Source organism: Canis lupus, chromosome 6, assembly GCF_011100685.1.
Source record: "Canis lupus familiaris isolate Mischka breed German Shepherd chromosome 6, alternate assembly UU_Cfam_GSD_1.0, whole genome shotgun sequence".
Classification (NCBI taxonomy): domain Eukaryota; kingdom Metazoa; phylum Chordata; class Mammalia; order Carnivora; family Canidae; genus Canis; species Canis lupus.
Window position 1 is genome coordinate 10,554,844 of NC_049227.1, and position 16,959 is coordinate 10,571,802.

Genomic DNA, 16,959 nt, shown 5'->3' on the forward strand with positions numbered 1-16,959 from the left:
AAAGCTCTCCTCAGGATTGAATCTAACTGACCTGCATCTTCTGATGTCTTGTGCAGAGCAAAGAACAACGGTGCAGGGGCAAGTTTACTTTTTGCACACGCAGACTGGAGTTAGCACGTGGCATGACCCCAGGATACCAAGGTAGGTCTTCTGAAATATGCACGGCCAAAGTCCTCTCTCCAGCAGTCCAAGGGGACTCCCCCCACCTCCCTGCTGGATGATAACACACACATACACACGCACACACACACACCACTACCACCACCACCACCACCCCCGGCTGAAAGAAGAGCAGCTTCACAGAGAGAATGAGTCACCGGGTCTCGGACCCAGGCTCTCTGGGTTAGAGTCCTAGCCCTGCTGCCCCCTTCAGGCTCCTCTTTGTAAATGGGCACCTGCTGTCTCACAAGTGGGTCCTTTAGAAAGCAGGCCTATACCTTGAAAGCAGATCACGGAACTGAAAAAGAACCTCACCCCTAGATGAAATCACATGTGCTCTTGCTTGAAAAGCCAGTGAGTCCTTCAAGATGTGTTGTTCTCATTTTCCACTAAAAATAATCAATGGTTGAAATGATAGGATGTCTGAGATTTTCAAATAATCTGGGTAGGGGGGTAGGGGGCAGGTTCAAGGTAGATGGACAATGAGCTGGTAATTGTCAATGTTGGTTATTCATTGATGGTCTCGCTCTACTTTTTTGTGTGCTGAAAATTTTCCATGAGAAAACATTACAAAGGAAATAGACTCAATTACCTTTTCTCTCTTCTACTTGACTGTCCCTATGGCCTCAGTCCCTTGGGGACCATTGCTAGGGGAGATGAGGCTTTTCTATATGAATTCCTTCTATAAGGCCATACACCTGAGTCCAGGTCAGAGAGACCCCCTCCCCTCCCCTCCCCTGCCCCATAATGGAGTTAAGTCTTTTTTCTTTTCCTTTGTTTTGCTTTCCTTTCCAAATTTTTTGTTTTGTTTTCGAATAGCATTACTACCTAATAACATTTTTAGTAATGCTCCTTTCCTTTCTCTTCATAATTTGTTTGATTGAGAACAAGCTTCCTGTCACTGACTTCCCGAGTCTCTATTAAGTTTAAGATTCAGTATCTATAATTAGAATAGAAATATTACCTGCAAATGAATGAGGTGTCTCATTAGTACCCACTGTAGGAAATGTCAGGTGTTGGGCTAATTAGACAAGTGACTTGGTCAGTGATGATCTGCTCCCATGTGACTGGACTGGACTGACCTCACTAACCGAGAGGTCAGAATCAGAAACATTTGTGTAACAAAGCCCAGTAAAGCATGAGAATGCCGCTTTCCGCTGCATCTGCTCAGAAATGGGAGATTTCGAAGGCATTTCATAAGTCCCCTGGAACTTTAAACTTGTGCTTCTGGGAGCTTTTCAGTGAAGATACCTTTGTGACCTTGAGCATTTAATTTAGCTTGTAAATTCAAATAGTTTTCTGACAGCAATCAGCTATTTCCAGCTACTTGGCCCTCTTTCGTGTAAGAAATGCTCTTCCCTAGGTGGGACCTGGGGGAAGATGGGGACCAGGTTCCCTCATGGTTGTAGGCTCTGAAAGCCTCATTTTTATCTCTCGGGTGTTGCTGCCACTTGCAGCATGGAGGCCTGGACTCAGTAGGACTTTGGCATGTAAGTAGCACCATGACTGTTGTTCTTAGCAGAACACAGCCGCATTGACCAGGTTCCTCTCACTGAAGTTTTGGTCGTATACCTCCACTCTCAGATGGACAAACCTCTCTGTTTTCTTCCATTTTGGTAGAGACCTTAACAGTGTGAATTGTGATGAACTTGGACCACTGCCACCAGGTTGGGAAGTCAGAAGTACAGTTTCGGGGAGAATATATTTTGTAGATCATAATAACCGGACAACCCAGTTTACAGACCCAAGATTACATCACATCATGAAGTAAGACTTTTTACAAAATCTTTGTTGATCTTTTACATTTATAATTTCATGTTTTCTACTAATATTTCTCTTAATGTACCTACTGCATGGTTTGTTAGTGGAGAATAAGTAAAATATAAATATTTGGTGGGCAGATATGCATTTCAAACTCTCAGTAAACTGTGAGCAGTTCTGTGGGTGCCTGGTTGGCTCAGTTGGCTCAGGTGGCTCTGCCTTTGGCTCGTGTCATGATCCCAGGGTTCTGGAATCAGGCTCCCTGCTCAGCAGGGGTTCTGCTTCTCCCTCTCCCCTCCCCCTGCTCATGCTTTCTCTCTCTCACTCTCAAATAAGTAAATAAATTTTTTAAAAAATAAAAAAAGCCATGAGTAGTTCTGAAGCTGTATTGTTGGCCACCTTTTATTGCTTGCAGCCTAAATAAAATTCACTGAGAGGGCAGTATTAGACAGTACAGCTCCATTCTTGAAGCTTCCGTCATGCAGTTCTCTGAGGGAGTTGGTGGCCCTTAGAGCGAGGGGCAGTGAAATTAGGCTTTTCCTTAGTGCCTGCTCGTCACCACCTGGAAGGGCTGCTACAGTCCATAATGCTCCTCCCTGGAACCTTGTCCTATGCCCATCATTCTGGGACAACTTGGAACTGAAAGTTATCTGGGATCCCATGTTCAGTGTTCTGGGTTTGTTGTGTTCTCTAGAACCTAAGAGCCCACATTAGCCCTTTTCATTGACAGCTGACCTTGGTGGCAGAACCTGAACAAGACAAATGCCACTTCATCCCTCTACTATCCCTAGTCCTTGATTCTACCAGAATTTTCTGAGTGAGCTTAGAAATGCCTGGGTCGTGAAAATGAGGAATGGTTTCCATTATATTGCACTGGCATTGTTTGCCCCTTTATGATAATCTGCTTATGAAATTTCTCACGTCAGCTCCATGTAATCCTAGCCACCAAGGCACATCTCACCAACTACACGTTGGTCAGTCTCACAGATACATACCAGATGCGTGATAAATGATTGCAATTTATGCTTTTCTTTATAGCACTGAAAATGTATGGGATGAGCAGTTGCGTGGAATTGGGGTATCTTCTTTATTTAGGCCGTATCTAGACCTCTCTATGTAGGCCAGTGGTGGCCACTGTCAGTGTTTACACATCTTCATGTATGGTTATATCAGCAGAGAGAACATTTCTTCTCGCAGTTCAGTCACTCAGTGTGGGGGGCGCTGCTTGCAGCTCCCTTGGCTGCTGCTTTGGAGTGACCTAGATGCTTCTGTTCTTTCCAGTCACCAGTGCCAACTAAAGGAGCCCAGCCAGCCACTGCCTTTGCCCAGCGAGGGCTCCGTGGAAGATGAGGAGCTGCCTGCCCAGAGATATGAACGAGATTTAGTGCAGAAGCTGAAGGTGCTCAGACATGAGCTTTCACTTCAGCAGCCCCAAGCCGGCCATTGCCGTATCGAAGTATCCAGAGAAGAAATATTTGAGGTATGGAATTTGGTGTGACCAGCAGTGAGGCACAGATTCTTCATCCCTGTTTACAAACAGTGCATTCTCCTTTCTATTGGGTGTTTCAGGCCTTGATTTTATTACTCAGTGAATTCCAGGGCTTTTTCAGGACCAGTGGTCACACAGAGAAACAGACCGTATTTCCTCTTGTGGTGGAAGTTGAAAAGCTGAAAAGCTCAAGAGCCTCTAAAGTGAAAATAAAAAGATTTACACCGAAACTAGTACTAAATAATCCTGTTGGGACACCTGGGTGGCTCATTGGTTGAGTGTCTGCCTTCAGCTCAGGGCATTGTGATCCCCGGAGTCTGGGGATCGAGTCCCATGTCGGGCTCCCTGTGTGGAGCCTGCTCTCCCTCTGCCTGTGTTTCTGCCTCTCTCTCTGTGTGTCTCTCATGAATAAATAAAGTATTAAAAAAAATCCTGGAAATCCTCTTACCTGCTCTGTGCAGATACACATTCCCAAAATCTGCCTGGTTTCTTCAGAACCAGTCATTCCTTCTATTGCCCTTGCACAGAGCTTCATCCATTGGCATGGCCTCCTCAGAGCAGCTTAGGGACCAAATGGCCACTACATTGTGTTTTCAGGAAATAAGGAAGATCAGCTGGGTCCTGGGAAGGGTTCTGTCCTTCATACAGCTCCTCGGAGGGATCAAGGCCACCAACCAGGCGGGACCCTCTTGTAGACGGGGCCCTTTACTCCAGGAAGATGATCGGAAGGTAGAATCTCCACGATTCTACCTTCATCTGGGCCATATCTGGCCTGCCTTTGTGGCATCATTGGCAGAAGTGATCAAAGGAGACTGGATAGGGCCTGAACGCAGATCCTACTGGGCTGCAGCAGCAGGAGGAGGGGCACAAGGGTGAGGACTGTGGCTTGGGGAGCCCAGTACGGCCTTCATGGTGATGGGTACTGAGGAAATGCCCAGGGTTAGCCTGTGTTCCAGTGTTGGGCGAATGGAGGAATCGGCCAAAATGGCCGTTGAGCAGTCTTAACTGGTTGCTGGGGAGAGAAAAGAGCTGAATTATTGACATGTTGCTGCCAGATCATTCTACTCAGCATCCTCTTTCCCTCTTGGGATGCCAGAGCTTGAATTACATTAAATTTAAAGCATGAAAAGATTCTCAAGTGCCTTATCATTGAAAATGTCTACAAACATTCAGCTAGTTCCACTCAAAATGCTGAATCTGGGGGCAGGCTGGGCTGGCCACCTGTTCTCTGTGTTTTGGGTAAGCTACTGTATGTCTTACTAAAACCCTTCTTTTGCTTTTTTGACTCTGTGGAAATCATGTGGTTCTTCACCTCAGATATAAAAACAGGCTTAGAATGTTTTTACTATTCAGATTCTCTAGTGACATCTTCATGTTGGTTAAAATAAAGAAGCTGTTCTTAGTATGGCCACATTAAAATTAATTTGTGTGGAGAACATGGGCTCTAGGGAGGATGTGTGCTCTGAAGCCTTTAGTGATTATGCTGAGAATGAGTCTGTGAGTGTCCTTTCGGTGTGGTGTTGCCTGGCACCAGCTGCCTTGTTTCTGAGGGAGACCCGGGGAGATCTGGTGACAGGAGCCACTGCATAAGCTACATGGGACACTAGACACCAAATCAACGCTCTGATAGGGAACCAGAGTGAACTCGGATTTAAATGAATATGCATCCTAATTCAGGCTTCATCTGACAACCTTTCACCTTTTTGTAACTGTAACTTAATGCCACCTGTTCCTCTCTCTGACGCTGTCATTTTGCCGAGCAGGAATCTTACCGCCAGATCATGAAGATGCGGCCTAAGGATTTGAAGAAGCGGCTGATGGTGAAGTTCCGGGGAGAAGAAGGTTTGGATTATGGCGGAGTGGCAAGGTGAGGGGCTGGGTCAATCCCACTTTCTGCTCCATGGGGCGCTGCACTGCCCGGATGGGAGGTTTTCGGGGAGGCGCTTGTCCTGGGGTGATCAGGACTCCCACGTGGCCTTCAGCGCTTCTGGCAATGAGGGTGTGGCAGAGCCACACTTTATTTCTTGGAAAGAGAGGTTTAAATTTTTCAAACCCCCACCCCCGCCCCTCCACTCTATCTGACAGCTCCACACCTGAAACACGAGGGACCTGCTCCTGAAATTAGTCTGGGTGGGAGGCAGCCTTGCTCTTCTCAGGAGAGGACTTTTGGGGCACTTGTTTCAAAGGAATTTTGCAAAATGCTATGTTGGTCAAAAGAATTCCTGCACATGATCTTAAAAATAGAAAAATGAAAAGCTGCTATTTCCCATCCTACCTCATTACACCTTTGAGACAACTGCCTTTTTTGCTCTTTTAACTATTTCTTCTAATAGGTAATATTGTATCACTAAATTGACCAAGTTCAGACATTATGCATTGACTATGTATATGGTCATAGACACAGATAGATGATAATGCTTGTGGTGAGATCTAATTTAATACTTTCCATTCCTAATTTGGTGCTGTCACAATTTGTAGATCTTCTTTCATTGTCTTTGTAACTTTACATGATGTGTTTTCATCATTATTTTTGGTTTGTCAACTGGAAACGATATCTCTTGACCTCATTTTCATAAGCAAAAGGGATATAAATACTCCTGACTTCCCCTTCAGAAGTCCTTCCCCCTTTACCTCCTATGTTCTGGCATCCATCATACTTTCACAGTGTAGAGGTGTAAGGTTTCTAGACTGTTCTGTATCCTGTGCATGTTGGCCTATTATTTTTAAGAGTTGAAAATCAGTACATTGTTTGTACTGTTATGACTACGTAAATATTGTTCACTGAGGGCTTAGGTGGTATTTCATAATTTATTTTAGCCTTTTGAACAAATTTTAATTTCTCCAAGGATTTATTCATGTTTGTCTTCTTTTCTAAAAAAGCAGGCTTTGTCTTTACGGCCCCATTAAGCTTCATCTTTTGCTATCCCCCACACCTCCCTTCCTTTCTGTGTCTCTGTCATGGAGACCATCCAGCCCTGGCTCTCTAGGCCTTCTGCACAGTTGTCGTCTTGGGGCTTCGCTGCTTTTTCTGGGCTAGAGCTTTGCTTTTTGGATCTCACAGCTTTCTCTTCCTTGGTTTTCTCTCTCATGTTACCAGAGTCTATTCTTAAGTAGCTTTCTTAGAAAAGACCTGTGGGAGGCAAATCTTCCAAGGTTTTACGGAAAATATCTGTTAATTGTCATTTTGACTGATAGATTGATTTTTTTATAGACTTCTAGGAAGAAAATAACTTTGCTTCAGAGCTTTGAAGGCACTGCTGTCCTGTCTTCCAGCACCGGGTGTTCCTGAGCTGTGGTCTGAGGACAGTCTGATTTTAGGCCTTCCTTCACCAGAAGTTATTTAGCTCCACCCAGGACCACCTGTCATCCAGGATCTACTACCTTTTTTCTCTTTTACACCCCCTTCCCATCCTTCCTCCTTACATGCCATCCACCACCACAGCCACTCCTTCACTTCTCTTTCCATTGGCTGTGCTTGGCCAGTAGAACCTCAGCTCCGAAAGGTCCGTCCTGGGGCCACTGAGCCTCTCCTGAGCAGCAGAGGGTGGCTGGAGGAAGATGCTTCCCTGCCATGTTTCTCTCTGCTTCTCTTGCATCCCCACTACGCTCTTCCTCAGACCTCTCCCTCGCTCCCACCCACCTTCACTCCCAGCTGCAGACTTTGGTTCCTCTTGCTCTGAGGACACAGAAGTAAAGAGTATTTCCTTACCACCACCAGATACCTAGGCTGCTAGCATCTGGCCCTGTGTGGGGCCCTGTATTCCCTGAATGGCCCTATGTGGCCCAGGTGTGTTCCTGCAGAAGGGCAACCCTGCGCCTTGCACAGTACGTGCCAGAACCTTGTGCTCCTACTGTTCTTTCACATCTGTCTCATTTCCTCAAAAAGTTCCTCTCTCCTTTTCTCTTGGGTTGGTTTTGCCCCCACACACGTGTGCTACAACTCCCTTCTTAAAAGAAACACATGCCCCCAAGCCTTCCCTGGACAGCATATCCCTTTCTGTCAAAGCTTTAAGGAGGCATGAAAGGCAAATGGAGCAAAGTAAAAAGAAAAACAATGGGAAATTCCGGGAAAAACAAAAATATGCTTAAGAATGCTCCTCCCTGATTCACTGACCTGTTTTGTTTTGTTTCTCTGTTCTCCTTATAGCAGAACCCCTTGCAAGAGTTGTTCACCACCCTAGCCCTGCTTCTACATCCCTCACTTCCTCTTGCACCCCTCCCCAGCTCTCTGTCCTTCTGCCCTCTGAAGCCTTTTGTGTCAAGGTCTCCCTCGGCTTACATCTCCCCAGGCCCTGCCTTACCACTCCTGTGCTTCCCGCTCAGGTGCTGGCAGCAGCACCTGACAGCATCGGTCACTCCCTATTCTCGAAGCTTTTTTTCCACTTGGTTCTGGGACACTACCCTCTCTTTGTTTGCCTTCTGGCTCACTGCCAGTCCCCTGTGCGGTGCTCCTTACCCCGGAGCATCAGCAGCCCTCATCTCAGTCCTAGGCTTGCCCGAGTGAGCCCTGGGTTACATCTTTGCGCCTGTGCCCTACTTCTTGTTCCCCTCAACAGCACACTTGTTTGCCCTGGGCTCTTCTCAGGGATTCTTAAAGCTTCCTAAATCTAACAGTACCCAATCTCTGGTGGCCCCCTCATACTAGTTTCTTGTTTCTCCTACCTTGGTCCCTGGGCAGCCCTGACTCCCTCCCTGTCACCTCCCAGAGCCCATCCAGCCATGGTCCTCAGCAGAGAGCCCTGCCCCGACCATCTGTGGCCCCTCCATCTCCCTGGCTCCCCATTCAGGCTCTGCCATTCCTGGCTCCCGATTGCCATGCTGTGGCCATTCCCCCTGCCTCCCTGCTTCTCACTGTCCTGCATAGGCCACTGCCTGAGGCAGCTAGTGTGAACTTTCTAGCGATTCTGGCAGTCATTCCCTATACCAGAGCCTCCAGCTGACGCCTCACAGGTGGCCCCAGGCTTGGCCTGTGGTGGCTGCACTCTCCCTGCGGTCTGCCTCAGGCCTATAGTATCCTGAGATTTTCGGGTAGCCTGTCCCTCTGTTCTCTGGAGTCTGCTCACACAGTCCCCGTTAGGGTCCTTCCCTGGCCCCGGCCTGCATGCCACAGCCCATGTGCCCCGGAGCTGCCCTGTCCTTGCTGAGTCCCCACTTCCCAGAAGAGCACCTGACAAGGGGCTGCCCAAGCAGCGGCGTGTTCTGACTCACAGTGTCCTCCCTTCCATGTCCTTGCTTTGCTCTTGAAGTGCCTCTTGCTCAGAAGCTGGATTCCCTGGGCTGACCCTTCAGGTCTCTCCTCTTTTTCTTTCATTTCCCATCTTTGCTTGGGAAATTTTTTCCCCTACTTCTAGGAGATCTCAACTTCCGGTGCTTGAGTGTGTTTTCTTAATGTGAACAAAAGTGGTGGTTCTGGACAGTCTATTTATTTATTTTTACTTCCCCATCTCTGAGGGTTTTTTTTTTTTTTCTCTTATTGAAGTATTGACACACAATGTAACATTAGTTTCGGGTGTACAACATAATGTTTTGTAAAAGTCTACATCTTATGCTCTGCTCACCACAAGCATGGCCACCACCTGTCACCATACAGTGAGTGCCACGGCACTACCACCGGCCATAACCCTGTGCTGTGCACCTTCTCTCCCTGGGACTTCCTCATTGCCGTGGTCGCCTGTACCCCTGCTCCCCTTCACCCACCTGACCCCGCCCTTCACCCCTTACCCCTGGCAGCCATCAGTTAGTTCTCTGTCTTTATGGGTCTGTCTCTGCTTTCGTTTGTTTTGTTGTATTTTTTAGATTCCACATATAAATGAAATCATATGGTATTTTGTTTCTCTGACTTATTTCACTTAGCATATTGTCACAAGTGGCAAGATCTCACCCTTTTTTATGATTAACATTCCATCATGTATGTATACCACACGTTCTTTATCATTCACCTGTCCGTGAACACTGAGGTTGCTTCTGGATCTTAGCTATTGTAAATAATGCTGCAGTAAGCATAGAGTGCATACAACTTTTTGAATTAGTGTTTTCATTCTCTTTGGGTAAATACCCAGTAGTGGAGTTAATGGATTACATGGTATTTCTATTTTTCATTTTTTGAGGAACCTTCATACTGCCGTTCACAGTGGCTGCACTGCTCTAGCATTTTAATTATCTTTTTAAAGATTTTATTTATTTATTCACGAGAGACACAGAGAGAGACAGAGGCAGAGACATAGGCAGAGGGAGAAGCAGGCTCCATGCAGGGAGCCCAACATGGGACTCGATCCCAGGTCTCCAGGATCATGTCCTGGGCTGAGGGTGGCGCTAAACCGCTGAGCCACCTGGGCTGCCCTGCTGTAGCATTTAAAAAATCTTTTTATGTTGTCATAACATACTCATTTATTGATTCCATGGTAACAAAATATAAATTGAGAAGTTCTTATCTATCATCTATGAGTCTTCACATGACTGAATCTTAACACCCCTGTCATTTGTATGAGAATTGTGTTTACTCATTAACCATTAAATGTTGAGACTCTACGTGTACTAGGGATACCACAGTGAGCAAAGTAACATGATTTCTGCCCCTCCAGAGTCCCGGGTCTGATGAGGTACAGACATTAATGAAAGAATTACACAAATAATTATGAAATCTCTGGTAGCTGCTACAGAGGAGGCCCGTGCTCCTCCTGTAAGGATGTGTCTTGGGAAGTCAGGGGGTAGGACAGCATTACATGCCCACAATTTAGAAAACACAAGCCAACTCTCAGCCCTACAGCAGTTGCCCCAAGAAAAATTATGTTCTGAAAAGCATTATAGGTGGTCAGGTGGTCTCATTTGGTTTCTGGGTAGAGCTGGTATTTTCTTCAGCAGCCAAAGAAAAGAATTAAAAAGCAAGAAGTCACAATCTGGCCTTCCGGCCCGGATGGAATGATTCCTCCACCTTCTTCTCACTGACTGTCTCTGCCCTTCTCCCACCGTCCCGCCAAATCCACCTGGGATGACAGATGCAGAAAGGCATGCGTTTGCCCAACAGTGCGCTCACCTCGGCACCAACTCTCCATTGGAAACATTTTTCCTTTCAAGACTATCCTTAGATTGTTTCTTGAACTTCTCGATCTTGATTCTAGAAACCATCTTTCCTTTGGCAAATGTAACTTCTGTTTGCCCTCAATAGCACAAATTCTGTCTCTGGGCAAGAGGATTAGGGGGGCAGAAAGAGAATCTCCCTAGACATTCCTATTTGCCCCAACAATTGAAATTAGACTACTTGCATTCCCTCTTCTATGCTATTTCCTTTATAGTCTCAGAAATTCAGTATCCTGAACTGTTCCAACCTACCATCATTCCTTTGGCTGGTATTATATATATTCTCAGGAATAGCTTGGTTTAGTTTGGTAGGAGTTCTCTTCCTTCTACGTGTCCTGTTTTTATTTATTAAGTCTTCCGCATGGAGAGAAGTCTTTGTGGAGCAGCCTTGGCTGACACGGTGCTCTAGCAAAAAGAGCTGTGAGTTCTGCCCTTTTCCTGCCTCCAGTTGGGTCTTGTATTGTTTCAGGCCTGGGGTCCTTCCTCCGTGTACTGTAGGGAAGCAGACCCCCTACAGAGAGCTATAGAGAGATATACATCCCACACATGGTGTGTGTACTCATCAGCTGGTCGATGAGAATCCGTTTACGCTCACTTCCCCAGTGTTTGGTTCTGAACCATTTCCTGTATCATTAAAAAACCATTTGCCTGTATGGTCAGCTTTCCCCTTGCCACTTCCTTAGCATACCTAATATGCCTCCCTACCTCGTGCGTGACTCGGTCAGAATGTTTGCTTGTATTTTAATCACTTCCTGTCTAGACAGTTGCAGGTCCTTGGCTTCTGAAAATGATTCTTCTCAAACTCAAACTCTAAAATGCAGGGATGAGTCCAGGTCTTATAGTTGGGAAATTCTGCCTTTCCTAATAAAGGATTTTTTTTTTTTTTTTTTTTTTTTTTTTTTTTGACATTTAGGGTCTCCTTGCTTCCGGCACTTCCTTTCCATTCTTTTGAGCTTGATACATAATTTTGTTGTGGTCTGATCCTTTTTGTGAGTATCCTCACAGTTTTCTTGGATTATTTGCATGTGTGCTTGTCCTTTCATAATCTCTCTCAGTTCCATGCCTTTTCTATTTGACAGAGGAAGAAATTCCAGAATAAAACTTGAATAGAAAGAAGAGGCTCTTTGTAGAAGTGGTACAGGTGCTTGTGTAAGGTTCTCCCCATACCTGGGCTTGTCACAGCTAACCATAGCACTGAATCATACAGGTTCTATTGAGAGGCTTATGTTGTTTCTGATTTGGGGCTTTTTTTTTCTTTTGAAATATTTTATTTATTTATTCATGAGAGACACACAGAGAGAGGCAGAGACACAGGCAGAGGGAGAAGTGGGCTCCATGCAGGAAGCCCAACATGGGACTCGATCCTGGGTCTCCAGGATCATGCCCTGGGCTGAAGACAGGCGCCAAACCTCTGAGCCACCCAGGCATCCCTGATTTGGGGCTTTTTTTTTTTTTTTTTAACAATGAAATGATTGGAATATATAGGAATTCTGAAAATAATTTCTTCTTATATATTCCATCCAAATTTTAGAACTCTTAGAATCTAATCTTATTAAGTATTAAACTTTTTTATTAAATTACAAAAAGTAATGAATGTTGTGGTACCTGCGTGGCTCAGTCAGTCGAGTGACTCTTGATTTCGGTTCAGGTCATGATCTCAGGGTCATGAGATCGAGCCCCGAGCCAGGCACCATGCCAGGCATGGAGCCTACTTATGATTCTCTCTCTACCTCTGCCCCTTCCTTGCTTGCATGCGCACTTTCTCTTTCTCGCAAAAAAAAAAAAAAAAAAAAAAGTCATAAATTTTTATGGCAAAATAGAATTTGACAAGATAGAAGATTATGAAGGGCAAAAGTCATTCTTATTCCCTGTCTCCCCAGACTCTGAAATATCTTCTCCTCACTTAAGTGTTAGAAACATGTTAAAGTTGGAAATTTAAAAAGTATCTAGAAAGAACCAAAAGAAAAATGAAAGTGCCCCAGACTGCTAATTCTCAGGTTAACTATTGTCAACGTATCAGCGTAAATCCTCCTTTTTCTCTTTGCTCCACGGATAGTTTTTTCCTGTTGTGTGTACATGTGTGTGCATGCACACTCTTTTTAAATAAAAGTAGGATCTTAGTTCTTATTGTACTTTTGTCCATCATTACCACATCATGAACATCATCACCTGAGATGTGGATCTTTGCACAGTAGCAAAGAAAACTCCAGCTGAGGTGCAGGAAAGCTGACAAGATACGTGTCGAGAACATTGCTTGCAGGAGGCGGTCCCGATTCTGGTCCATCTGGTTCATCAGCTTCAGAACCATCGGGGTTTGGGCCATAAAAGCCATCTGTCATTCAGTCAGAAGTGAGTTATTACTTCCCAATCAATCTGTGCAAGTCACTTTCTTTCAGAGCAGGACATCCCTCCAGTGTGGCCTTCCAGGGCACAGGCAATGAGTCTTTTGGGTAAGACATAAGATTAGATATTTCACACGTATAAAATGGCTTTCATGTTATTGTTCCTAGGGAGTGGCTTTATTTATTATGCCATGAAATGTTGAATCCATATTATGGACTCTTCCAATATTCTACGGACAACATTTACATGTTGCAAATCAACCCGGATTCTTCAATTAATCCAGTAAGTATTCACGCTTATAAAGAGGGAGTGAATTGGAAAATTTTTGTAAATAGATATTCAGGTTTGGTCTCAGTTTATTCATTGTAGACTTATGCAAAGTCTCTGACAATAGATACTGAAAGGTAGAGTGGGAACTGGATTGAGATGGAGGCTTTCTCTCCTGTGTGTCCCATGCCTGGGATCACTGGGTATTTTGTTTTCAAAGACAGAAGTGAAAATGAGCTGCTCGGAATGCTCAGAGCCCTTTAATCACCAATTGGGGGAACTGAGGTAGTAGGACTGTGTTTGTTGACCGTGTCATTCTGAGACGTGGGCTACATAGTCGGTCCTCCTCCTAATCAAAATGGGAACTTCCCCAACTGGCCTTTTGGGCCACCAGTGCTGATAGTCTTAGCTGCTTGCTTGAGAGGAGGCTGTAAGTGTGGAGTGTTTGCGTGACCAGCCCAGAGTTGGGCAGCAGGTGTTTGGGGGCTGTCCTGTGGGGCAGGGCCCGTGGTCACCGCTACCGCTACCGCTGCCGCTGCCGAGGCCAAGGCCCCTGAGGCAAAGCCTGGGACCAGCTCTACACTACAATCATTCAGGTGTGACAGAGTTCTTTACCAAAATGGAAATGAGGTTTTGATGAATTCTGATTATAATTCCAATGGAAAGCAGAGATGTGTGTTTTCCTGTGAAAAACCAGAGCAGCTCTAGTTTTAGAATGGTCCTCTTACACTTATTTTCCTTTCTGTTCCTTTTTTGCTGTTTCTTCTTCTTTGCATTTTTTTCTCTTCCACTTTCTCTAGGGACTCGGGGAGGGATGGTAGAAGAAGGAGGGGATTTGCCATCTGCTTGCTTTCTCTGTGGTGCAGCAGGGAGACGCGGGGCCAGCTTCCTGGGCACCTTGCTCTTTGGAGGACCTGTGCTTGGTTTCATTCCCTGCAGTTGCTGTGTTGAAATCCTTAACAACTTTGGAGTAAGGGGCCCTGCATTATCCTTTCACACGGAGTGCCGCCAGTGACGTAGCAGTCCTGAGCAGGTGTCTGAATTAAGGGCATGTAACATGTTCAGATGATCCATGCAGAAGACGTGCTCCAAGTTTTGACCACCTAACCTGCTCTCTTTCCTATGTCTGAGAGCACAGCCTGTGAGGGATGGAGTCAGGGCCTGGCTGCAATGAGACAGTTTTCCCAAAAAGCTTGGAGGCAGCACAGGGTCTCTCCACTCTGGCTCTGCCTTTTTCTAATGACTTCGTGTTCTCTGGTGCCCCCTACAGGACCACCTGTCTTATTTCCATTTTGTGGGCCGGATCATGGGTCTCGCTGTGTTCCACGGGCACTACATAAACGGGGGCTTCACGGTTCCCTTCTATAAGCAGCTCCTGGGGAAGCCCATCCAGCTCTCGGATTTGGAGTCGGTGGACCCAGAATTACACAAGAGCTTGGTGTGGATTCTGTAAGTACAGCCTCACCGTTCAGTTCATGGAACATTCGTGCACAGCCACCCATCTTGTGTGCCAGACTATCATTCTGTATGTGTGTGTGCATGTGAATGCTTTTGAGGGGTGGGTGTGAAGTTGGTGCAGAGAAATAAAGAAACACTGATTTACAACCAGAAACATAAAAGAAGATTTAACAAGAAATACTCTGTTGACTGGCTTTTTTCATGATGTTTGGCCAGTTTCACTTCATAGGCTCATTTCTTTTGCTGTTTCCTCACATTTTTCAGGTCTGATCACAATTGGTCCCCAGGCCTGAGAGGTGGGTGGGTGGTTTGCTTTTGACTCTCTAGGGGGGCTCTGGTTAGCAGGTGGAGGGAAAGTATCAAAAACAAAATCAGCATCAAAGTATCTTATGTCAAAGTATTTGCTACAAGAAAAGTATCAAGAGAAATTATATTCAGTCACCTTTTTTTTTTTTTTTTTTTTTTTGTTTATGATAGTCACAGAGAGAGAGAGAGAGAGAGAGGCAGAGACAAAGGCAGAGGGAGAAGCAGGCTCCATGCACCGGGAGCCCGATGTGGGATTCGATCCCGGGTCTCCAGGATCGCGTCCTGGGCCAAAGGCAGGTGCCAAACCGCTGCACCACCCAGGGATCCCCATATTCAGTCACCTTTGTTTCAGAATTATCGTGGGCAGCCTGGGTGGCTCAGTGGTTTAGCATCTGCCTTCAGCCCAGGGCGTGATCCTGGAGACCCGGGATCGAGTCTCATGTCGGGCTCCTTGCATGGAGCCTGCTTCTCCCTCTGCCTCTCTCTCTCTTGGTGTCTCTCATTAATAAATAAATAAAATCTTTAAAAAATAAAAATAATTTTAAAAATTTAAAAGAATTATCCTAACATACCCTTGCAAGCAGTGGGCCCAGTTGCATGGTGAGCAGCGTGTCACAGGTCCTCACACGTGAACTGATCCCACAGCAGCGGGAGATCCAGGCTCTGGCAGAGGGAGAGTCTGGTCTTGCACTCTACCTCACTTCACGTGGCCCTACTGGAAATGGGTAGTCTGTGAGGGGCAGGGAGATATTTCCCTCTGTTTCGAGAAGTGTGGCAGGTGGAGGAGCCCATCGAGACTCTCATGTGCTACTTTGTGTGAGGGGCTGCCTTAAAGGGGCGGGAGGACAGTATCATCTGAGTGTATCTCCCTGCAGGTTGCTTTCTCATTGACTCGGCTCTTCATGCATCCCTCTCTTCTGTTTATAGACTCTGTTTACAAAGCAGTCAGGTCACTGTGTCTTGTAAAATCACAGGATGACAGAGCCACTGTCACCTTCCTGTGAACGAGGGGAGCCAAGTATCAAGGGTGCATCGTGGAACCATGGTCCCCCGGCACCTCCCGCTCCAAGTGTCCCTGGCCTGTCCCAGGCCCTGTGTCTGCCCAAGGCTCCCCACCTGTCCCCACTCAGCTCTGGGGGTAGCAGTCAGTAAATGCCATTGGTCCGTCCATCCATCTCCTGGACTGTTCCAGCTCCTGTTCTGTTCACAGCTGTATTGTGGCCATGGTCTGACATCCGTCTTCTGTCCTAACTTCCACAGAGAGAATGATATCACCCCCGTGCTAGACCACACTTTCTGTGTGGAACACAATGCTTTCGGGAGGATTCTTCAGCATGAACTAAAACCCAATGGCCGAAATGTTCCTGTCACAGAGGAGAACAAGAAAGAATATGTCCGGTAATGTTCCAGGGAACCGTGGTGGCTGCCCATGGGGACGTCCAGATGCCTGGGACCATCCTGGGTTCACATTTAGATTGCCAAAGTTCCTTCGCTGTTTGAGGCTTACCCATCCCGGCCGGCACTTTTGATCAGAATCACAGTCATAGAGCAGTCGGGTTCAGCAGTGGGGCTCTGTGCAGAGGAGCCCCGATCCCACCAGGGCTGACCTGGTGAAGGGAGACTAATGAGCCCAGAACCCAAGTGGTGGAAGGGATTGCAGGTGGCCTTCCGATCTGGGTGTGAAGGTGGTGGGCGCAGGAGAGACTTGGAGCCTATTAGTTTCCTTGAGAGCAGTCTCCAGGAAGTCTGCTTCACTGTGGTCTGTTTTCCTTCCCACCTCTGATGGCAAATAAATGACTAGTCATTTACACTAGAAATCTGGAAGCATATGGGCTTGTCGGTGTGCTTAGGCTGCCAGACTGGTGTGTGGCTCTCACGGTGTCTCGTGTTTTATTTTCAAATCTACTTTTCAGTTATGCCACTTGCTGTGACAGGTCAGGTTAATTCCTACTGCTGTTTTTAGCAAAGCACGAGAATATGTCAGGGCCTGTGCTGACTTATTTTTAACCTGGTACTTCCAGCTGGTGGGGGTTTGGTGCCCCCCAGGGGAGGCCTGGTGGGCAAGGCATTAGCTTCAGCAGGTGATGTCAGAACCTATT

At 46.3% G+C, this 16,959-nt stretch overlaps 1 protein-coding gene across 2 annotated transcripts in view; it reads left to right on the forward strand.

The window, feature by feature from the left end:
• Window positions 1-16,959, forward strand: part of SMURF1 (SMAD specific E3 ubiquitin protein ligase 1) — a 113,454-nt gene that overhangs the window by 87,951 nt on the left and 8,544 nt on the right. For both annotated transcript variants that reach the window (XM_038539444.1, XM_038539445.1), the window contains exons 8-14: window positions 57-141; window positions 1,780-1,926; window positions 3,202-3,400; window positions 5,173-5,276; window positions 12,997-13,111; window positions 14,367-14,545; window positions 16,121-16,258. In XM_038539444.1, coding sequence (XP_038395372.1) covers window positions 57-141; window positions 1,780-1,926; window positions 3,202-3,400; window positions 5,173-5,276; window positions 12,997-13,111; window positions 14,367-14,545; window positions 16,121-16,258 — 967 coding nt within the window. The remainder of the gene's footprint in view (window positions 1-56; window positions 142-1,779; window positions 1,927-3,201; window positions 3,401-5,172; window positions 5,277-12,996; window positions 13,112-14,366; window positions 14,546-16,120; window positions 16,259-16,959) is intronic.